The sequence below is a fragment of the Tinamus guttatus genome, unplaced genomic scaffold (assembly GCF_059628265.1).
Source record: "Tinamus guttatus ecotype Peru unplaced genomic scaffold, ASM5962826v1 Tinamus_guttatus_pri_ptg000546l, whole genome shotgun sequence".
In the NCBI taxonomy this organism is placed as follows: Eukaryota; Metazoa; Chordata; class Aves; order Tinamiformes; family Tinamidae; genus Tinamus; species Tinamus guttatus.
The window spans coordinates 1,336,127-1,359,505 of NW_028289080.1; the positions used below are offsets into that span (position 1 = coordinate 1,336,127).

The 23,379-nt window shown below is 53.7% G+C and overlaps 1 protein-coding gene across 1 annotated transcript; it reads right to left on the reverse strand.

The window, feature by feature from the left end:
• Positions 1 to 374: 374 nt before the first annotated feature.
• BAHD1 (bromo adjacent homology domain containing 1) lies at positions 375 to 20,813 on the reverse strand. Its single transcript, XM_088534159.1, has 7 exons — positions 20,761 to 20,813; positions 9,203 to 10,852; positions 6,926 to 7,287; positions 5,448 to 5,607; positions 4,540 to 4,616; positions 2,913 to 3,004; positions 375 to 824 (listed from the first exon to the last, which is right to left on the reverse strand). Exons 2-7 carry the CDS (start codon positions 10,833 to 10,835, stop codon positions 635 to 637), a joined length of 2,514 nt encoding a protein of 837 aa, XP_088390285.1. The 5' UTR covers positions 10,836 to 10,852; positions 20,761 to 20,813; the 3' UTR covers positions 375 to 634.
• Positions 20,814 to 23,379: the final 2,566 nt, after the last annotated feature.

A 23,379-nucleotide genomic window follows, 5' to 3' on the forward strand; every position in this document is an offset into this window, starting at 1 on the left:
TTCCCCCATGGCCCCGATGGAGCAAAACCTACTCAAGCATGACAGGAGGCCACTCCACACCCAGGTAGCTTCAAAGGGACCTGCTGTATTCTGAAGGAGCTCTCACTCACCAGGAATCCTGTCTCTTCTGCTGAGCACAGAGGACTAGCCTGCACTCAGCACCAAGGAACTGGTCTCAGTGCTCACACTTCACATCAGAACCATCACAGCTTGACTCTTACCATGCACCAGAGCATCGCCCTCCTGCACCTTTTGGCCTTTCCCACCGTTGGCGGCTCTGGCTTCAGGTTACTGGCTTTTATCCCCTGCAAAACCCTCCCAATATATGCATCTCTAGATACATATATAGATATAGATTTACATATGCAAGTACCTATATCTATATACATATATTTATTTTATACGTTTATATTTTTCATTTATGCTTTTAATGAAGTGCTGTGCTTTGAACTGCTGCCTTCCTCCACAGGGATCTGCTCCTGCGCGCGCTCTTCAGTCCGAGGAAAGGGTGCCGGGGCCCAGCCACTGGTGAGCGGCACAAGTTGTCGAGAGTGCACAGATGTCCCAGGCCACCACCTTGCCATCGGCTCTCCGGTGCCGCACGTCCTCTCTGTGGTGCCACCCAAGGCTTGTGCTACTGTGGGTTCTTCAAGATGCGCCCGTGTCTGAAGTCGTAGACGTGACGGCAGAGGAAAACCAGCTCGGGGTCAGTGTCCTCGGGCACCTTGCGGTGCAGAGGTGTGGAGTACTCCTCCGAGGGAGGAACCATAATGGTTTTCCTGCCTGGGATCCCTTCGACGCGACGCTTTGCCAAGGCACAAAATCTGCAATACAATTAGATGCAAGAAGTTGGCATGGTCTCAGTCTCTTACCATCTCGCTGCAAGACATGGCAATGGCTGGCCAAGGGTGTGAGGGGTAAGAGAAGGGAAAAGGGGAAGAGCATGGAAGAAAATAAACCTTTGCTCAGGAGGAAAACCGTGCAGTAGTTATCTTTTATCCCACTCTGACCCTTGGAGATTACTGCAATTAAGCCACCTTGTTTTTACTACCTCAGCCTTGTCTCGGTTAATTTGCCCCAAAAAAGGCATCCATGTCAAGCCATCATTCAGATGGACGCACCGGTGACTGGATACATACGGTCACATCACACACACTCGCGGGTATCACGGCAGTTAGATGCACCCTTGCAAGGGCGAGATGCCCTGCTCTGGCATTTTCCATTTGGGAGTCAGGTAGCTGTTAGAGGAGAATATGCACAAGCTTCTCTGACAAAGGCTGTGGAGCCTCCTTCCTTGGAGACCTTCCAAACCCGCCTGGATGTCACCCTGTGCCCCGTGCTCTGGGTGTCCCTGCTGGAGCAGGGGGTTGGACTAGACTATCTCCAGAGGTCCCTTCCAGCCTTAACCATTCTGGGATTCTGTGGATGGGATTTCTGAGCAAACCACACTTCCTTGCAGGGAACAGTGCCCAAACACTCCATCAGCAACTGGAGGAGCACAAACCCGAGCTCAGGTGCAGAACAAGCCCTAAGAGGAGAAACCAAGGTGCTCTGAACACCAAGCCAGGAGACGCTCTACAGTGATGGCAAGAACAGCCTACTAAAGTCTCCGGAGTTGCTCTGTCAGCTTTCAGACAAGCCCCTGAAACAACCTCTAACAAAAGCTGCTGTTATTTTTGTGACCGCTCAGATCAGTCCAGCTCCACAGCAACCAGTGGAAACCTGCAGATCTCCTACGGATAACTCTTCCCACTCCAACTGTCCTGCCCGAACCTGAGGCTAGAAAAGCTGGTCGCACTGTGGCAAGTTGAGCTGCTTGGCCCTCAGTTAGGAAGAAACCTGCTGAGCCCTTAGGCAATTCACATGCACCAGGCAAGCACAGAAAGAGGAATCAACAGCTTCATGCTGTCAACTGCACTAGCACTTAGAGGATTAACAGCCAGAGCAAGGGAAAACAAACAAACAAACAAACAAACAAAAAAACCTCCACTGTTCTAGTTGGCTGTTTCCAGCCAGGCACAACAAGCCATGTTAACAGCCCTTTGGCAGACATCTGTGGGTACAGCTGAGGTTTTGTGGCCATCTAATTCTGCAACCTGCATTGGTAAATCCTTCTGAAGCGCTGACCAGGGACAAAAGCTGTCTTGAAATGTTGTCAGCAGAGCTAGCTGGACTGGCCTGCAGCTCCTAAACCACTTGGGGCTGCCGCCAGGTTTCTAAACACCTAAGAACACAAAGTCAACAAGCATCCAGCAAAACCCAAGAGATTTAAGGGTGCATTTTTCATTTTAAGAATTGTCCCTTCAGCCCCTATTTTCATTCTGCCACAGACACCCATCCATCCAAGGATGCCAGGTGTGTGAATACAGACCGCCTGATATTTTGCCTCGACAAGTTTTAATTCAACCACACAAGTTTAATTGCAGATACTTGAGCTACCACTCTGAGTAATGTTGCTGCCCAAACATCCAAACCCGCGCGTGCAACTACCCATGTCCAGTAGCAGTGCTGACAGCAGCACCTCAGCAGGCATGTTAGCTAGCTACAGCTTCCCATAAGGGACAGATGTACAGAATGACTTCCAGCCTTGCTCAATTTTTCTGTTCCTGCTGAGGTAGCTCCAGCATTACGGGTCCTCCAGTGGTGTCAACATGCTGAGGTACCAAGGACACGCACGTACATTTATTAAACCCCTTAAAGCACCTGTAAAACACATAATAAAGCCTGAGTGCAAGAAGCACTCCTGGATTACAGTAACAAATGCTGAGCAAGCGTAACCCCACCAACTCCGAGTAGGACACAGAGCCTGAAGGTCAGGTATGGTTCTGCTGGGTGATGAGCAGCAATGAGGAGAGTGACAGAAGCTGGAGATGGACAGGTCTGGGCAGCAGCAAGTTAGGAGCACCACCTACCTGCAGTACTCTGCAAAGGTCAGCACATAGCACTTCTCTTCTATGCAGGCAACACTGTTCTCATCCTGATGCCGGGACGCAAAGATCTCATTCTGCAAAAGAAGCCAGAGAGGTCACCCAGGTGGCCAGGAGCTTCTCAGCAGGCAAGAGGCAGCTCTACCCCTCTCCCGTCATCTCAGAGGGGAGGCTACCAAAGCCCACGTGTCACACGCTCTTTAAAGCTGGTTTCACACAACCCAGACACCTTCCAGGTACAGCTCATGACTTATTTGCAGCATGATTTTGCCCAGCAAAGCTCAGCAGTTCTGCAGAGGCCCAGGAAAGCAAGCAAGAAAGAAGCCCCGGCAAGAGGTGCTTCTGCTCTAGCATATCTGAAAAATCTGACTCTGCAAAAAGGCTCCACGTGCAACAAGCTTTCTGGTGCCTCTGGAAAGGCCAGTGATCAATGCTCCTGCAGGCAGGAGCTGGGAGCTCCCTCTGCGCACACATTCCTCCAAGGAATTCCTGCTAGGGATATTCTTCATTCCTTTTCCCTCCCCTGTGCTGCTAAACCCCTCCAGTTCATTTCTCCAGCATGAAAGCAGCAATAACCTTTTGTCCCAAGGTAATTTAGGCAGGAGTGGTTAGATATGGCACAATCCAGATGGAGCCTATTTAAGGAATTTCAAGCCTGGCTCCAGCAGCAGTGAGCATCTCTGTGTGTAAAGATGTGCTGCAAAGGCCTGAAAGCATCACCCGCAGACTTTGCTCCTGTTTACAGCCCCAAGGAAGTGGGCGAGAAGACTCAGAAACTCAGGGTCACAGCTTGGGGACAGGCTTAACCACAGAAACCGAGAACACCACACCTTGATTCTGTGCATTAGAGGTTTTGGTCGACTCCTTAAATCAAGATTATCTGAGTCATCTTTGGCAAGCCCGTCCCAGCAACTCAGTCTTTCGTTTGAAATCTTGTGCAATTAAGCAGGTGTGCAAAAACCCAGCTTAGCTTCTCCTAGCCAGACCTCTGGCTCACTCTACACTAAAACACAACTGGATATGGACCCAGAAAACTTCACATGGTGCCACATTTGGTTTTGGAAACTAATATGTGCCCTGCAAGCCAATCAGCTGCAACTCAGGAGCTGCCCCCAGTCTTACTCTTCCACCTCCCCCCCACACACACATCTTTTTTTTTTTTTTTTAATTAAAAAAAAGCACCAAGGACTTTTGGTGGATTAAAAACGGCTGTAAATTCTCTGCTCCTTGTTTAGAAACAGCTTGCTCTGTCACCCAACACCAGCCCAAGCAAAGCAAGGCGTGAAGGCAAAATGATTCACACTTTTATTTCCCCCGGCTTTCGAAAGGGAACTCCATTATACTGGCACAGCATCCTCAGTCAGCTTTTAATTCTCATCACACATCTATATGCAGGGAGAAGGAGGCATTCACAGTTCTGCACCAAAGACACGTATTTCTGCATTTTAAGTAGCAGATTTGGGGGATTTTTACAATAAAAAAGGCAGTACGAGACAGATCTGTTCCAACATCCTACACAATACAGGCTGCAGAATTTCAGCCGGGAATTCTTCCATCAAGCTCCACCTTTCTTGATGAATCAGGATACCTTTATTTTTTGGAGGGTGCTCACCTGGTGCATACTGGGGTTGCGGCCTCCCTGAGTGTGCTCCGGTCTGTAATACCACAGGAGGCTCATCATCAGCTCCCCTGCAAGAAGATTTGTTGAAATACATCAAGACTTGGGCTTTCCCACTAGTGTTCAACTTCCTCCTCCCGTTTCAGACCTGTCTCTTCCACAGTTCTCACGTAGAGGCGGCTGGGCCACAGTTTTTGATGCTCTATGAAGTTCTGTCGTGTTACTGTTACACCCCTACCACGTAAGCTATGTCCTCCAAAGACCTCGAGTCTGAACAACAACGAATATGCAACATGCATGACCCCCAAAATCGTCATGGGGAAAAGCACCAATTCCAGCTTGCATTTGGAAACGGCATTCACTCCCAGTTTTACTTGCAGATCAGACTTGCTGCCACTGGGTGACGTGACAAAGCCTGGCCTCACCACAAGCCACTTGTTTGGGTGCGAGATGCGAGTCTCACGCGGGACTCGCGTGCCAACCCACACGGCTCCAGCCGTCACCTCCAGCCAAGCCCCATGAAGGCGTTTTGGGGAAAAGCCAGCGTGCCACACGCACCACCTCCCAGCCCAGCTGCGGGGCACCCGAGCAAGCAGCGCTCCCCACACATCTGCTGCTGTGCAATAAGCAGAGATCACTGCCAAGACGTGCGGTTGGCAGATACTATGCGCTTTCACCACCAGGAAGGCTTTGATTAGCATTTCCAGACTAGTGATTAAAGAGCATCTCGGTTCTTGGAACAACCTGAGCAAGCGCAAAGCCAGGAGCTGATCTTTTCCCCTTCATCACCCAATCTGGCAGCGGGGAAGCACCCTAACAAGCTTGCAGCGCTGCCGAGATCCATCACTGCCCTGTTTCCAGCTGTCGAGCAGAGGCAAAACGTCCTCCCGAGGCACCAGTACCTGTTTTGGGGTCTTCCCACAACGCCGATATCTTTGCAACATATGGCATAGATTTCTTCCGGGGTCCTGATTTCAGGAGGACTGTATCTCGTACTCGGATAATCTCCCCATCTCTTTCCACAGCCTGATAGCTCTTGCGAATGGCTGGCTCGGGCTCATTCTATAGCATTGGCACAACAACAACAACAACAAAAAATTAAGAATAATCAGCACAAGCAAAGAGACGAAAGTTTAGATTGTGTACTAGCCCAGCCCCAGACTCCTTTTCTCCTGCTGTGGATTAAAAGCTTGATTAAGCTACCAGAACTAAGTGCTTCCACCCCAAGAGAGCTCTGAGAGAAGCCAGGCAGCCTAAGACCACTCACAACAACTCCACACCCAGTGGGTCAGTTTGTAAAAGCAAAGGTCAGGCCAAACTGTGCACCTGTGAATGACAGATATGACAAAGCAGGGCAGGACAGGCACTGCCATGGAATAAAGCCTCCTTGGTAACAAGGCCACTAACATGAAAAAAACAATCGCTTTTTGGACCACAATTTTGGCAACTTGCTTGATTATTGGTCTGAGAAGTGATTTCAGAGCACCCGAGCACGATGGGCTTAGCTAGACTCTCTGCAACTCTAAGGGCAGAAACTCCAAACCTTTTCCTGGCTGATGATCCCTGCTGCTTGAGGTGACACCAGCATTGCCAAGTGTCCCTGAAGGTTGGGGCTGGAGCTCTCTAGCGAGATACGGGTAGCACAGATGAGTCTCCTCAGGCCAAAGTTTCCCTTGCTGCTGACATCTACTGAACACACCTCAATACTTGGTTCTCTCCCACCTTTCTGGACAGCAGAGATGGGTACTAGGGAACATCCGGTTGGGAGCCACTGGCTTGGTCATCTGCGCTGTCCTTGGGAGATCACTGGTGATGCTGACACCATCAGCAAGAAGAACAAGCTTAAAGAGCTACCTTTAGAAAACTGCTGTTCAAGCAAGCCTAAAACTCTGCTTGTTTTCTCCAAGGGCCTTGCCCTAACCCAGAGGGAAGCGGCATCTGGAGTGTGACCTCTCCCTGGAACAGACTTACACACGCAGCAGCAGGTGCCACCCTCATGAACGCCAAAGCCAGAAGCACCCATCGTTGGGGCCTGTCATCTGATCTTGGGACAGGAGGAGCAGGTTCTCCTTCCTTTCTAACTGCTCGTCATGCTGTGCAAGGTAATAACAGGGCATGAGAGAATAAACGAGGCCAGCAGCTCAGTCCCCAAGCCCAGCCAAGAGGCACTACTTACTGCTCCCATTAGCAACACGCCCAGGAGGTCCTAGGTGGCACTTAGTGACCACTTCCACCTTGAAGGGACACTAAACGATGCAGGCCTTGCTACTATTGAGTACAGAGAAGTCTTCCGAACCTGAAGCTCTCCCAAACCTCAGTCCCCCTGAGGCCGCTTGTACAGGTAAGGCCTGCAGAAGAACAGGGTTTGCCCAACACTCACCACAACGTAGACGGCCTTCTCACAGGCCGTGCCCACGGGCATCCAGCCATTGGTGGCTCTCCGCCGGCTAATGCGCTGCTGCTTCGGGTGGGAATGGCCTCCGGCCGCTTTGCTGTCCGAGGCGTGGAGGCAGCCCGGGGTATTCCGGAGGCCGGATTTGGAGCCGCTGGGGGGCTTGGAGCTCTGCGGACATTCTCGGGCCATAGTCTGGGGGTCAGAGTTGGGCGTCTGCAGGTGAGGAACCGGTTCCGCAGCCGGCGGCACGCTGGGCACGGGGCATCCTGAGAGCGGGTGGGCAGGCGACGCGGGGTGCCCTGCCACGGGGATCGTGAGGTTCAGCTGGTCCAGAGACTTGCAGCCTTCTGGCAGAGGGGAAGAAGAGAGGCACAAATCACACACGAAATCCCACGCTCTCAGCACTGACCGCCCTCCGTCTTCCCTGGAATTCTCTTTACTGCCTTACAGCGGCAAACAACCTCCACGTCCACGTTTGCTGCTGATTGTGGGTTCTAAAAGCAGAGATATTTCTAAGCCCACCATGCTCCAATATGTCGCTGCTGATGACACCGCGCTACAACAAGCCCATCCAAAATTCCTCAAAGTAATGGCAGCTGGGAATACACACAAGGCTGGCCAGCGTCCAAAGCGCTTCCAGCCCGGCAACACATCCGAAAGCAGGGAAAAGCATGTGAAAACGATGGGAAGGGATCAAACACAGGGCAAAATTTGTTAAGATGTTGCATATCGCTGCCATCAGCAAAACTCTGTCTTCAGAGCAGACTTGCTGACCACAAGTTAGCGAGTCACCCGCCTGCCCCAGGCCCCCTGGAAGACCTCACGTCCCTCCAGCAGCCGCAGAGCGACCGCTCAAACCCGGATGACGCATCCGTCAGAATAACGTGGCACCAGCGGGGAAGCAGGTCCGCACACGAGCGCCCCGAACGCACCCGCACGGGCTCAGCGCAAGGTGCCGGTACGTCAGGCGGGGAGCCCTCACCGCCGCGGCTCCCCCTGCTCAGTCAAGGCAGGGCTGGCTGCTTCCATAGTCTTTTCCTTTGGCCAATAAACACTCTGGGGAAGGATCAGGGTCCAGGTTCGCATATACCAGTATACGGTCCACACCACACCAGCTCCCGAGCATAAATCCCAATTAATATTCTAGGAGACCTGTGCATACACTGCAATTTGCAGAAGGAAAAAAAAAGTGTATATGTAAGTCTGAACTACTCCAATGTTGCAGGATTTTGAATAAGAACTGCTCCGGGCACTACACTGAAGACTGCCAGACACGAACACGGCACCCGCTGCCTCACAGGCGCTCTTCAGTTTTGAAGAGTGGGAAACCACGAGGAAACACTGCCTACAGTCCCACCGCTCGAAGCTGTGCCGTGACGGCGCAGACAGGCAGGAAAAAACATGGGAATTATACGGCAACGCTCCCAAGATTTGGCGGCTTCCTTGGGCAGGAGATGGCAAAGCCTTGCTCAAACCGAGCACTAGAGCAAAGCCTCATCCACCTACCTGGAAGCAGGTTTTAAATGCCAGGTTATGGTTCCTCTTCCCTCACTCCCACATGGTTAACTGAAATACTCACATTTACAACCCCTCATTTCAAGGTCTCTTTTTCCAGCCATTGCTGAGGGTAAAGATGGGGCCACCTCTCACCCAGCACACAAGAACCACCAAGACGTTCAAGGATCTGCCCAAAGAGAGGCCTCACAAGCCACAGACAATCCCACCAGGCTAGACCTAGAAACACTTCCAAGACCATGGCGCCCGTACAGCTTACACCTGCAAGGGCCACTGCTGGATGAGGACGCTCCAGTCCCGAGAGAAAGTTTCGGGTAACGGAGGAGCCGCTTGGCCTGCTGTCACTTAGATCCTCCTCTGCTCTGCGGGAGGACAGCGGGACAGCGAAAATGCTCTGCAGAGCATCTCTGAACTAAAACCCACACGTTTTCACGCAGCTCAAAGCTCAGTGGTTAGCTGCAGCGTGACAAGTCACAAGTCACCTTCCCGCTGCCCAAAGCCTTCCGCTGACTCCAGGCGTTCCCCACCAACCAGACCCTGCAGTGGGGAAAAAACCCTCAGGGTTAAACACGGCGGGAGAAACGTGGACTCTTTCCGAGCCATGGTTCAGATTTGAAGCTCAGCTGAACCTCATACAGGGGGATTTTGTCTCCTGGCAAATGCGATGTCTTTGTTAGTGACTGCTCTAACCTGACCCTTTTTGCCTGGCAGCACCAAGCGAGAGTCCCTGGCGTTTTTGCATCTTACCTGCTGCAAAAGGCATTTTGTAGGGGTAGCTGTTCCGGCCCGCGTGCACGCTGCTAATCCTGCCCTCCGGCACGTGCACCACTCCACAGACACTGTAACTGCTAAGAGCCGGTCCTTCTGCACAACAGTACGGAGAGCTACACCAGTGAAGCGGCTGGAAATGAGCCCCTGATGGCAAGGAACCAGGAGACACCAAGAGCCCCTCACAGGCAGCCGGCTGCGAAAGCTCGTCCTTGGGGTAAACCGAGCAGTGAGAGTAGCCACTGTATCCACTTTGGCCATAATAAACGTAAAACCCGTTCAACGGGGTCAGATCCGAGGATTCATAGAGACATCCACAATCCGCGTGATTCCCCGGCACGGGCAAGGGAGGGAACTGCTGCACTGGGAAGGAAGGTTGATGAAACTCCTGTTTGGGAGTCGGGGACTTCTCTCCAGGTCTTCCGTACTCCGGCTTCATGGAAGCTTGGCCACCCATAAGCAAAGGCAGTCTGTGGTAGAAACCTTCCGTGCTCGCGAAGGAGCTGGACAGCGATTCGTACTGGACAGGTTCCGTTGTCCCGTAGAGCCTAGAGGAGTCCCGCCCGTCGGCTTTCCCAAAAGTACCTAGCGCAAGGCCCCGCCAGCCATGCTGGCCTTCCATTTTCAGGCTAGACATTTCCTTTTTGGGTTTGACACAATTCTTCCTGTTGGCTTTGGCCCACTTGAGCGTCGATTTCGAGCAGTGGTTCTCGGACTTGCCCTCGCCATCCGATTTGTTCCTCTGCTTCAGAGGCTGCTCTTTCTCATGGGTGAGCTTCAGGAAGGCCACAGCGTTCAGGCTGGCCAGTCTCTTTGGGGTGGGATGGTAGGAGATGGCACCGTCCTCTTTCTTCGTCCCATCGAAGACCTCATCCAGCGCGTGGTCACAGCTACCGCATTTCTGCCGGGGCTCATTCCGGTTCTTTCCTTTTCCTGCCTTCGCAGCGCTCCTCTCTGCCACGGGCCAGTTGTCAGCAGCTTTGCAATGCAAGCTCTTAACCGTACAGTCTCCGCTGGCTTTGACGGCGTCCCTCCGGAAGCGCCTGCCGGATAACAAGCCATCGTCCCGCTCGAAGAGCAGATTGTTCACGGCCTCGGCATTGAGCGAGGCCAGCCTTCGCTTCCGGGGCTCTGCAGGGGCAGCATCCAGCTCTTGCTCTGCGCCCGCATATGCCGCCGCGCGCTTTTCCCCAGCGGAATCGCTCTTGCCCGCTGCCGTGGACTGAACTTGTTCAGAGAAGAAGGCAGGTCCAAAACCCTCCATCCAGCTGGGAAGATCCTTTTTCCTACAGCTCTGGCCCTCCTTGGACAGCGACCCAGCGACATCCTCCAGCCTGGTGAGGAGCACTTTGCAGGTTTTTTTGTTCACCGCCGGGAGCAGCCGCCTCCGCAGCGGGTACGTCTTTCGCACCTCCTGCAAATTCTTGCCTTTGCTCATGCCCACGAGCGCCCTCGGACAGCTCGGAGCCTCGGCACTCTCCCCATCTCTCTGCTCGCCGCCCTCGGCTTCTGTCCTATCCATCCTCGTGCGGCCCGTTGGCGACGGAGCTTGGCCAGCAGACCTAGCTGGACGTTTCAGAAGGAAAAGCTGCTTCTTCCGGGCATGCGTCATAGGATCAATGTCCAATCCTGAGAGCAAACAAAAAATAAATAAATAAATAAAATCTATTAATATCACTGAAAGAGACCCATTTCCTCACCGTGCACCAGCTGCCAATTAGGAAATATTTGGGGAAGCTCAATTCTATACACAGTGCAGGCCATTTGGGTGACAGCCAGTTAGGCCAATTAAGAGACAGGATTCAATGAGAAGCGGTTTAATATTAAGTGACAGAACACGACAATAATTAAAGGTAAGGCAGTGACGAAACAGCAAGGAGCTGGGATAACCAGGGCATGACCAGAGAGCCCAAGGACATTCCTACGCACCTACAAACACCTAACGAGGCCTTATGGCCCCTTCAAGGGTATGAACTCTCTAGTGAGGAGCTCCCACGCAAGCACTGCTGGAGGGACGGCACCGTCTGCACAGCCCCTTCAGCCACGTGCTGGCTTCCCAAGTCATCCACCATCCGAAACCTGCCTCCCCACCTTGTTGTTTTTCTCCCCTGTTCCATTTTTAGCTGAAGGGTGACGGCGCTTTTGCACTTTTGTGCTTCAGATTCAGCAAGTGACCTGTAGAAGGGTCAGCTGCTGGAGAAATCAAAACCGTTCTGCAGGCTGAAAGGACACGTTCACAGGAGAAGTCGTGTGCCTAATGCCGAGAAAGGACACACGTAGGTGACACCAGCCTACAAACCATTAAAAGAAAAAGAGAAATCGGCAACCTGAGTTATATCAAAACAGTTTCCAATTAAGCCTACGCTTCAGCACAGGAAAGGGCAATTGCCTGCATCACTTAGCAGCATTTATGCAATAGTCGGATTCCTTTTTCTCAGCAGAAAACCCTCCCTCTTCACATCAGCTTGAGTTCACGAGCGAGTCCGTCTCTCCCCCACGACCAACACGCTCCCCGACAAATTTGTAGACAGACACAAGCAACCACATGGGTTTTGGTGCTGCAGCCAAGCATGACCTTTAAGGGACAGCAAAGCAAACATACTGCAGGATTGGGTTTTCTACCCAGTCCACTCAAGTCCTCAGCTTGGAAACCACAAGATCATCTTCCTAGATCCTTGTCCTCTAAAAACTACGGAAGCCAGAAGTTAAATGGATTCTGTTCTCCTCAAAGCGCACTCTTGTCTCCATTGCTCTGTGCCGGTACAGGAATATCAGTAGAAATAAACTGATTTTGAAGTCTGTAAGTGCATTAGTTACACCACAATGTGTGGCTGGGAAGGTTCTGTTTCTCCATAAAAAAAGCCTGCCACAACCTGTGCACCAGCTTGCAGAAGCTGGGGCTTTATTCGTCCTACCAAGCCTCTCTTCTTGTCTTTCCCCTGCCCTAATATTCTCTACGGGTTTGATTCCTCATCCCCTTTCCACCAAGGATGAAATAGCTGAATTGGCTTCTCGATAACCTATGATTTCCTTCTCTTCCTCCAGGAAAGATGTGGCTACGGCTCTGCTGCACAGGTCCAGTTTTGGGCTAGAACAGAACTACTCCCCACACGGCAAAGGCAGAGGAGAACTGCTGCCTCCTTAGCTGCAGAGACAGCACGTGTGCCGACAGCTGCACCTCCTGCACAGCTGCAGCCGCTGCCTCCCTCCCGAGAGCGAGGGCCTTGGGAAGAACCGAGGGCCTTGGGAAGGAAACACGGCTCCGCCGCGGAGAGGCCCTTTGCTCCAAGGAAGGCGATGCCAAAAGCCAGAGGCTCTGAAGCGCTCGAGGCCGCTCGGGCGTTTGGCACGGCAGCAACGCCCGGGAGCAGCAGCGACACGGCCCTTGTGCCCCCGGCTGCTTGAAGAAGTTGTATTTGTTTAAACCAGGGAGGCTTCCGCCACCACGAGAGCCGTGACGCTGCCGAGGTCTCGGGAACCGGCTCCATTCCCCTCACCCTGCGCCGCTTTTGGAGCCGAAGGAACCCGCGCGTTACGGAGAGCACACGGGGTGTGGAAAGGGAAGCACAGGGGAATCGGGGCGCCCCCAGCTGAATTACCTAAACGCCAGGAGAGTCCCGTGAGCAGCGGCGTCATTTCCACCCGCAGTACTTGGAGAAATGACAACCGCTGGGGGCTGCAACTCGTCTTCCTGCAGTCCAGCCCCCGTTCTTCTCCAAAGGGCCATCAAAAGCTCAATCATCCATATCCTCCAGAGAAAACTGTTAATCCAGAGCTCGTTACGCTGCCAAAAAGGCTCGGTCTTTCATCTCAGCAATAGAGACCGAAACATTTGCCAGGGCCTCTTCAAAACCACATGGACACCGTCCTGCAGGACCCAGTACACGCTTGCTTAGCTCCAGAAAGGCATGGAAAAGAGAGGCGTCCAGGGCTATTCCAGCTCTTACACAGGCAAGAGAGCGGCCTGGCACTTGCACCGAGTGTTGCTCACTCCACCCCCTGGTCCTGCCCCGCTAATTACAACTTTGCTCTGCGAGACCGTCGAACTCGCTTAGGAGCATCGGAAAACACGCGCGGGCCGGAACAAGCTGCAATCCTCAGAGCACTGCAATTATAATGGGATGCTTGGAAAAGCCCGTCCTACCTCTCCCAAAGCAAGGACAGGCTGCAAAGGAAATGCACCGGGGTGCAGCCCGCGCTTGCATGCGCTAGGCTGGCATGCGCCAGGCTGGCATGCGCCCAGCTCGTTGGTCCCAGCCTTAACTCTCCGCTTCGAGATCTTGCCTTGGCGGCAACGCTCCGAAACGCAAAATTAGGTTAGATTTCAAGCAGGACTTGAGTATGAAAAGAACGTCACCAGCAGGAATGAAAAGAAAATAGTAAATAATAACAACATCACTGCTGGCACCCTTTTCGGAAAGGCACCCTCTTGCCTTTCCTCCTTAGGGATGGGGGGAAGCTGCTTTACTGCATTTTGCTGTCAGGGCAAGGCTACTGCTGCAGCAAGGAACAGAAGTGGGAAGCGAAACCGCGGAGCGGGTCACAGAGGCCAGATGACCAAACCTTGCCTGGTCACGTCCTTTCCCTGACGTCAGACGGATGCTCATGAACACTCAGCCTTTGCCGAGCACCTCTTCCTACCAGCCTGACCAAGACTCCCAGAGCCGCTTCCTACGGCCTGCGACAACTAAAGATTTCTAGTCCAAATAGTTGCCACGAGCGTTTTGAGAGCTTAGAGTTTTCCCATTATCAAAGGAAGGGGGTAGGACGAGGGCAGCAGCGTAGCAGGCATGAGCAGCACCCACTGGACCACCTGAGGAAGGAGGAAGCTGAACTCTTTTCAAAGCAAACATTGGTTGCAAATCCCCCTTCTGAGGACAATTTGGATTTTGGACCGATTTTGGCCTGCGCAAACAGCTATCAGATACTCCCCTCCCTCCCCAAGCCCTGATTTTTCAGGTATTCAAAACGCAAATCCACCTCTTTCACAGCAGAAGGTGGAGTCTCCTAAAACATCAGTCAGCCACCAGTTTGCTCAGGAAAACTCCGGCATGATTCCCAGTTATGGGGTCAAAACAGAATAACAATTTATTCCGCCCTGAATTTATTGTGAAAAACATGGTGCAAAAATATTTCCTAAGGTAAAGTAGCTCTCCTATGTTATAATTGCAGCTGTTTTTCAGAGCATCCTTCAAAGCTGCCTGACAAGGAAAAGCCCCGGCTCGGCACCAAAAACCTTCACATTGCAGCTCCAAGAACCGACACCAGCAGTTAGAAAAGGGCAGAAGTCACAGTTAACATATATACACATGCACACACACACACACATATATATATATTTAGCAGATTATGAAGGGAAGTTGCGTTAACGGAGCAGGGAGACGGAGGGCGGCTTCAGCCCCGGGGCTCAATGGGCAAATGGAGCATGTGGAGAAGAGCAAAGTGCCGCCGCGCTTGCCCCGGCAATAAACGAGATCCCAGCTCTGAAACCGGGATTATTAACGTCTTCATCACACCAGACCAAAGCCCCACCAGCCGCCAAGCGCCTTAAGTTAATTGCTTGGCGATTACGGGGTGTTTTTGCTGCCGAGCAATTAGCGCTTTGTGGGTTTTAAGTGACGAGTTTTTTGCAGAATTATTAGGGGTCGGCGTGCGGCTCTTGCTACGGCAAATGTCACAGCTGCCCAGTTGCTCCGGGCCAGGAAACAGCGATCCCCACTCCGGATAACTTACATCCGCACTGCCCAGTGTCCCAAGCAGAGGAGCGGAGCCAGAGGAGCATTCCTGCCACCTGGAAGAGCCTGCAGCTGGCACAGCGTTGGCATCGGGGACAGAACTCCCATGGAAAACCGTTGGATGTTGCGCCTCTCCGTGCAAGAGCCGCTAAGAGGTATTAAATTGCCGGGGTGACGCGCGCAGCAGCCGGTCTTGACAGCCAAGAGGCCCCATTGCTGCTTCTGTACAAGTCAGTTTAGTTCCCATCGGAGCCTGGCCCCGCTCTTCCAGCCTTTACCCGCATCATTCCAAAGCCAACACGCAAAAAGATTTAAACACGCACATTTGCTGGCATCCCGGGTTCCATCAGTCACAAATATCACCTTTAAATAGACTGGCCAGCACGGGCAGACCCGCGCCGGGGGCGATCTCTTTTATATCCACTCATTAAGTTACATTTATCTACCTACACATGCCTGACACTATTTGGCCGTTTAGAAAGGGAGTGATTAAACACGCACAGAGTCCAAAGCAACAGTCACGATAAGACATTTTCGATAAGTTTTGCCATTGGGACTGAGACTAAAGCATCTCGCAGGCTGCGTTGGCTCTGGCATAGCTGGAAGGAAAGAGTTTAAAAATCAACACGGCGGGCAATTAAGAATAATAATAAATCGCACGCTCAGTCTCAGAGCTTTGGACCGAATGATTCTGGGTTTTGGTCAGTGAAGATGCACCACAGGGGCCTGGTTTTTGCTCTTTCCAACCTGACAGAGCACATGAGCTAGCAGCAACTGTCCACAGAGAGAAATATTTGGGAACCGCCTACCTAGGCCTGTTGTGTGACTCGGGCCATCCCAGCTGTCCCAGGCTCTGCACAACACACTGGGTTTTGCTCCTCGCTTCTTCCGAGTGTCGGCCGCCAAGCGGGGACGGACAACTCCGAGAAAACCACCCTAAAAAGGTTTACAAAACGCAGCCCTGCCCCAAACCTCCTGATTCAGCAGCAAAACAGACTATGCTAAAGCAACTCCCAGGTGGCAGGGCCTGACACTGCTCAATATTTCATGAGCGAGTCGCGTAACAGACTCACCCGCGTGTAATACTAGGAGGGCACGCGCGCGTGTCGGACAGGCCAGGGGTTCAAACGGGCTCTCGGCTGCCCAGCGAAGCATCCAGCAGAGAAAGCCCAGGCCGGGTGACAGGGACGAGCACGAGGCACAGGCGGGAAGCCTCAGCTGCCCAAACGCACAGCGGGGAGCAGCAGCTGGCGGGCACTGAGGTGCCGAAGGAGATTTAGATGCCTCCTCCTGTCTTTCCCTCCTGAAGGCGCCGGATCACCTGGAGAACTTGTCGGCATTTTGAAAGAAAGGACATTTGGGCACTCTGCAGCTGGCCCCAGGGGCAGAAGCTGTTTAGCTGATCCACGCAACAGGCAGTCGGGGGTGCTGAGAAGCTCCCGAGCGCCACAATTCGCTCGCAGCCCGAGACGGTTTCACTAAAGGACTTTCGCCAGCAATGCAAATTGCACCTACAGTGACTCGGATCTTATTCCTCCCCAAAAGCTTGGCATGCAAACTTGCAGCTACAGAACCGGCCCGTTTAGCCGCCAGCCCCTTCGGCAGAGGCACCATCTCATGTCGAGGGCAGCCAGGGAACGTCCAGCGCTCCGAGAGTTGATTTTTCGCATCGGCGCGGGTCACCGCAAAGCGCTTTTGAACGCCGGACGACGAAGAGGGACCGGATCTCCGGCACCGGAACGCGCGTGAGACTCCTCTACGGAGCCACAGAGCTCGAGCGGGATTTATGGAAACGCCTTGGGTGCTTCCAAGTGGATTTTCAGGAAGGTCCCTTAAAGGCAGGCTGCCGCTTTGGAATATCCAAGCACATCCAGCACCACGGAGAGAAAAAGAAATAAATAAAATCCTACAGGAACTACTCTTTTTTTTTTTTTTTTTTTTTTGGTTAATGACAGTTCTGATACTTCAAAGACATCCTGTGCTTCCTCCAACTCTGGCTTCGAGCAGAACCTACACGAGAAAGCGGGAAGAAATTTAAGAGTCTCCAAGCACTCCTAAAGCCGAGGAGCCAGTAAAATCATCAGGATTGCCCCTCGGTCCTCGGCTGCGGGATTCGGGAGCGCCGACAGAGCTCTGAAAACACAAAACACCCCGAGACGCTCCACGGCCGAGACGCTGGGGCCCGAGGAGGGCTCCGGAGCACCCGCACTGGGACGTCGGCCTCCCCGTGGCCGCTTCGGGCCCCCGCAGGCCAGAACGCCGGAGGTTGAAGCCAAAGAGGATGTGATGCTGGACAACAGCTGCAGGCGTTTCTGCCTCGCGCCGCGGTTACGACACGCCAGGATACGATAGAGCCGGGCAGGATATCCCCAGGCGCGAGGGGCTCGGCTCCCGCTTCGGCTATTTGTCACGGTAAAGCATTTTAAACCCAGGCAGGCTAGCAGGAGTCTCGAAACTGAAGCGACAGATAAATATCCTGCTCTGGAGCCGCGAAGCGAGAACCTTCCTACTCATTTCAGTAACCAAGGCACACATTCAATGGCTGTATTAACAGGAAAACACACACAAAAAAGCCAGAAACCCGACACACTTCTTTGCAAAGCAAGTTACACCGACGATTTCAGCCTGCACACGATTTAAACTCATGATTAAGACAGAATTCCTTCCCAAGAGGGAGGAAATTCTGTTTCCAAACAGAAGCCAAGCACGATTTTGGTCTTTGAGCCCACAGGCTGCTCTGTTCCTCTCTGCTCTGCTTCGTGCAAACCCTCCGCAACAGGCAGCCCTGCAGCACCTTCTTCCTCTTCCAGGACACGCGGTGACCCCAGAGTACAGATATCTCCAATCTGCCTCGGATTTTTCCTAAATATACCGGTGTGGAACAGGGAGGCCACACTCTGCCACCGGCTGCGTTCACTCCAGAGGCCACCCGGGCTACGGAGGGAGGAGGAGGAGCAGCACACAACACAAACCCCATAACCCACACGGGAAAACCGTAAAGCCCCAAGAGGCGAAAGTGGACCCCGTGCCAGCATCCGAAGCCGCTTTCCCATTGCCTTTTTTTCCCTCCCAAGGGCTGTTTTTCCCCTCCAGACAACACACGGTCCTCCGAGACGGACGGCCTGCGCACACCGCCCCGCGTTAACCGCGTTTTAGTAACACGCGAGGACGGCGCCGCAAGAAGCTGCTGTCACGTTGCCTTTCCCTGCGGCCCCGGGGTCTGATCCTTCCTATGGCCGCGGCTGGTTTCCCTGGAAATGCGGGCAAGCTCCAACGGGATCGGCTCGGTGGCCAGGTGGAGTTTTCAAGAGCCCCACGCTGGAAACTCGGGGCAGGCACTTGGGATAAGCGGCATCATCAGTATACTCCAAAAAATACATATATATAAGGAGATATATATACACACACACACATATCTCCATCCAAGTACTGCAGGCAGGCACGAGCTGCCCCGTTATTGCACAGCGGGTTCGAGGCAGCAGCATCTCGCCCAAGGTCGGCGTGGAGGCGCCGCGCTCCACGCGCACAACCCGCTTTTGTTTGCGGAGAAGGATTTCGTTTTTGTCAAGCGCAGCAAAAACAGCAGTTCTAAGCTCATTAGGGGCTGCAGGAGGGGGGTTCTGAGGCGCTGCGAGAGCCAGGTCGTTCACAGGTAGTGATGCATTTTCAGTCTCTAACACCGAAAACATCAGTGCCGGGTGCTGCTCCTGGGCAACAGATGCCACCTGACAGCCCCTAAGCCAAGTTATACCCCGTTTTTCTCCTCCTCCTGCAGCAAAAGGTGCAAGTTTGATATCAAAACTTCGCAGACGTAAAGGCTGCAGGGCTTAAACCGCAGGACGAACAAGGGTAATTTCTCCCAGAAAGGCGCTAGAGATTCTCCTCGTTCCCTCTTCCCAAACGGTCACGCAGTCACTGTAACCCTTCCAGTGGGAGCGCCTCGCATTGCCCTCATCCTTACACTCCAAGCAAGTTTTTCCTGGGATTCAGCACATATAAACGATTAGCTCAATAACTGCCTTGCCATCCAAGCTACCCCTGCAAGTTATCCCTACCCTGGTTTAGCCAGCCCCATACAGAGCAGAATGGCTAACCCTCTAGCTGATGGCCCATTCCTAGAATTGAAATATGTTTTCCAATTTAAACAATTAAAAGGAAGACTTTTTTGGTGGGAAAAAAAATAGCAAGCTGCGTTTTGCTTCATTTTGTTGGCTTTCTCCAAGTGCTCTTCTATTCTCTCCCATGCAATGGGGTGAAAATCCACAAAAGCAAGAGACAAGAGGTAATATTCTCCAGGTAACTATATATTTTACATTATACACGATGTAGACACAACTAAATAAATTCTGATACTACAAAGAGTAACCAGGGTCCAAGAACAAGGGCAAAACAAACCCACTCTTACACCAGACTTAAATCCCTGCTTCCTAATTACAACCTTTGGCTTCACTCTTTACGGCAATGTCAGTCTCCGCTGGTTTTACAGCGAGGTAAATACTTCAACCATCCTGTTACTCCAAGGGAATAAATTCCAATGAAAAACAAGGGAAAAAATCCTTGTATGAAGGGAGACTGCTGTGCTGGACAGCTAGGAGCATTTGCAAAGAAGCACCCTCAATCTCAAGGGTGTGCAGGCTTCAATGCAATGCAAGCGGCATGATTTCTTTGTGAGTAATGCCTACAGTATCTCCCTTTTTTTAAAAAAAAATATATATATATATATATTTAATTGCAGTTATGCAGTTCTCATCTGGAAGTTTGGACTGTAACCTTCACAGTTAGGGGAAAAAATACGAGAAGATTTTGCAGCAGCAAACGTTTTACTCGCTGCTTACTCATCTCCGAAGGCAGCGACGCTCCAATGCAACACGAGCTGAAACGCGGGACTAAACCTCACCGGGAGAAATCCCTCGGGAGCTGGAGGTGAAGCCCCTGGACACCCTCCTAATTCCCTAATAGCTCCATAGGGAAAACCCTCAGCCTGCGACAGCCCAGGGCGTAAAGTCGCCCCGACGCGCCGGGCGAGGGAAACCCGCTCCGGCTAAACCACCCCCGATGCCACCCGGGCCACGACGGACAGAATCAGCACACGTGTTTTGCTCCAAAAGAAAGAATAAGAAGAAAAGCCACCCCAAAGACGCAACGAGGACAAAAAGGCAACGCAGAGGGGGGCGTTCCAAGCAAGAAGGACCTGGCGCTTGGCCGCACGCGGCTCCGCTGAACCTGAAAAAGGCACCTCGTTGGCTCCGGGCAGGGTGACAGGCTCGGTGGCACAAGCGGCTCCGGCATCGAGGGGAGACGAGGGGTCCATGAGGAGCAACACAAAAGGAGACGGGGAAACGCGCCCGGGCGCCGCGCGGGATGTCCCGGGGCGCAGCAGGGACGCGAGGAGGGGAAAGGGATGAAAGAAATTTCAATTTGGGGGTGTTTCTCGGGGGGCGGGGGGGAAGAGGGGGTCGCGCTTTGCCCCGTGAGGGGCTTCGGCGCCACCTGCGCTGACGCAGCTCGCGGCCGCGGCGGGAGCGGCCGTTGGCCGGGGCGCCGCTGCCCGCGACGAGGCCGAAACGCCCCCTTTCCCCCCGCACGACCGGGGCCGCCTCCCGCCTCCCGCCGCCGCTGTCAGGCCGGGGCCGCCGCCGCCCCTTTGTCCTGCGGCGCGGCCCCCCGGCGGAGCCGCCGCCGCCGCCCCCAGCCCCGCCGCGGCGCAGGCCGCGACGCGGCGGCCGCCGAGTTCCCCGCCCCGGCCCGCGGCACCTGCTCGCGGCGCCGCCGCGCGGGAGGCCCCGCCGCGCGGGCACTCACCGGGGCGCCGCTCCCGCGCCGCTCCTCGCGGCCCGCAGGCCCCGGCCCGCGGCGGGATGGGGCGCCCGAGCCGCCGTCTCCGCGCTGCTGCGTCAGCGCCGCCGCCCTGCCCGGAGCCTCCGCGGCGGCGGGATGGGGGCGAGGCGCCGCCGCCGCCCGCCCTCCCTCGCCGCAGGGCGCCGCGATGCGGCGCGGAGCGGAACGGAACGGAGCGGGGCGGGGCTCGGCCCGGCGGGGCGGGCGGCGCGCACAGGCCGGGAGCGGGAGCGGGCGGGGGGCCGGGCCGGGACCGGGAGCGGGGCCGGGCCGAGGGGGGCGGAGGAGGCGGCGCCGCCGCCGCCTCTCGCCGCGAACTCCGCGAAAGCGGCGAGCGCCTCCGTCCTCCTTCCTGCTTCCTCGTGCGCAGCCAATGGGCGCCCGCCGCTCCGCCGCTCGCTCCGCCGCGCCAGCCAATGGCGGCCGGCCCTGACCGCCGCCGCTGACCAATCACGGGGCCCGAACACCCGTCCGGACCGGCCTGGCCCGGCCCGGCCCGGCCCGCCAGAGAGGTGACCCCCCGCCGCGGGGCGGGGTATTTATGTATTTATTATATATATATATATATGTACATATATATATATAAAACATCATATAATAGGAGCAGTGACTGTTCACCGAGGCCCCAAGGCCGCCTTTATCCTCTGGGGGACTCGCTCAGACTTGTGTTACCCCAAAAAGTAAATGGGTTTTTGGTACCTTTTTTCAGTATCTCCATGTATGTGTGTATATCTGTACGCACACGCACCCATGTATGCATATATGGATCTATAAAGGCACTTTAGTGAGGCACCGTTAGCCCAATTTATGGATGGGAGGGAAAAAAATGGAGAAATAATGAAGAAATGTGCAATATATCATATATAATGTGTAGGGATGCAATTTATCATGTATAACACCAGGGCATGCAAAATACTGCAGGTAACACAGAGGACTGCAATATATTGTATGTAACACGTGCTCTAGATGTCCCTGCTTGAGCAGGGAGGTTGGACTCGATCTCTACAGGTCCCTTCCAGCCTCAACCCTTCCGTGATTCCATGAGAATGCATAGAAGGAATGGGATACATTATATTCCACATCATCTGCTGCTGCTAACGGCCAAGATCAGGCAAACATGGATGTGCCCGGAGAAATCCATGAGCAGGAGCAGAGAGAGCCTCGTGGGGGCTGCTTTGCGGGCTCCGTGTCAGATACCTGGAAGTGTCGCAGCGAAGTGAAGGCACCAGGAGGGCTTCACTTTTACCGAGGGGCTCAAAGTTGAGCTGCGCAAATCCTATTAGCATCAACATGGAGCCACACGGCTTAAATCCATGTGTTTTGCACAAGGATCGAGTCCCCGAGGGGCCAGCTTAACCCGACATGCCACAGGGAGCAAGAGAAACATCGCGGCGCAGGGGGAGAATCCTTGTTAGATGCTCAAAGCACTCCTGCATTCTCCGCGATTCTCCATAGAGCTTCCGCAGCATTGCAGAGGGGTGGAGGTGGGGAGGGACCTCCAGAGATCATCCGGTCCAAGCTCAATACTGGTCACCGGGAGCAGGTTGCTCATGACCATGTCTGGACGGTGTTTGAACATCTCAACGGCCTCCCCAAGCAACCTGGTCTGGCACCCCCTAATGAGAAGTTTTGCAATGAGTTTTTCCGTATGTCCGGAGGGATCTTCCGGCACTTTGGCATGTGCCCGTTGCTTCTCATCCTGTCCCTGGGCACCTTCTTCACACCTTCCCCTTGGGTACTCATACACCTCGATAAGATCCATATCAGCCTCCTCTTCCCGGGGCTGGAGAGTCCTGGCTCTCTGAGCCTTTCCTCACATAAGAGATGCTCCAGATGTTCAGCATCTCAGGAGCCCTTTGCTGGACTCGTTCCAGCAGCTCCACATCCCTCTTGTGCTGTGGAGCCCAGCACAGGGCACAGAACCCCCGAGGTGGCCTCACCAGGGCTGATCAGAGGGGAAGGACACCCAGGACACCATTCGTCTCCTTTGCCACCAGGGCACGTGGCTGGCGCATGGTCAATTTGTCGCCCACTTGTTTTGAATGAAAATTGTCGTTATGTCAGAGCACACAAGATGAGCAAAACGCTTTGCCTTGGGTGAGCTAAACGCAGACATTAAAACACAGGAAATTCCATCTCCAAATGAGGAAGAACTTCTTTACTGTGAGGGTGACAGAGCCCTGGAAAAGGCTGCCCAGAGAGGCTGTGGAGGCTCCTTCTCTGGAGATCTTCAAACCCACCTGGATGCCACCCTGTGCCACGTGCTCTGGGTGTCCCTGCTTGAGCAGGGAGTTGGACTGGATGATCCCTAGAGGTCCCTTCCAGCCTCAACAATTCTGTGATTAGGGCAATTTTCTTAACTGTTTGGGGGAAAATTGTGCCAAATACCATTTGAGATGGACACGCTGCCTACGAGCTTGACAAAACAAAATCTACCTGTTCGTATCACGGAAAGCACATGGGGATGTGCCGCGTTCGAACAAGGCGGGTTGTTAGCCCTGTTTGGACAGCACTTACATATCAAAAGCCGTCCCTTCTGCTCTTGCTACGCGTGATTCCCTTCGGGGTTACCCTGGATGTTTG

Excerpts from the sequence above, each read along its gene's own strand:
- BAHD1 (XM_088534159.1), bottom strand. The coding sequence starts at position 10,835 with ATGACGCATGCCCGGAAGAAGCAGCTTTTCCTTCTGAAACGTCCAGCT. Across the intron at positions 5,608-6,925 it reads AGAAGGCCGTCTACGTTGTG|AATGAGCCCGAGCCAGCCAT; the intron begins GTGAGTGTTGGG and ends CCAATGCTATAG. Across the intron at positions 3,005-4,539 it reads GCAACCCCAGTATGCACCAG|AATGAGATCTTTGCGTCCCG; the intron begins GTGAGCACCCTC and ends CTTCTTTTGCAG.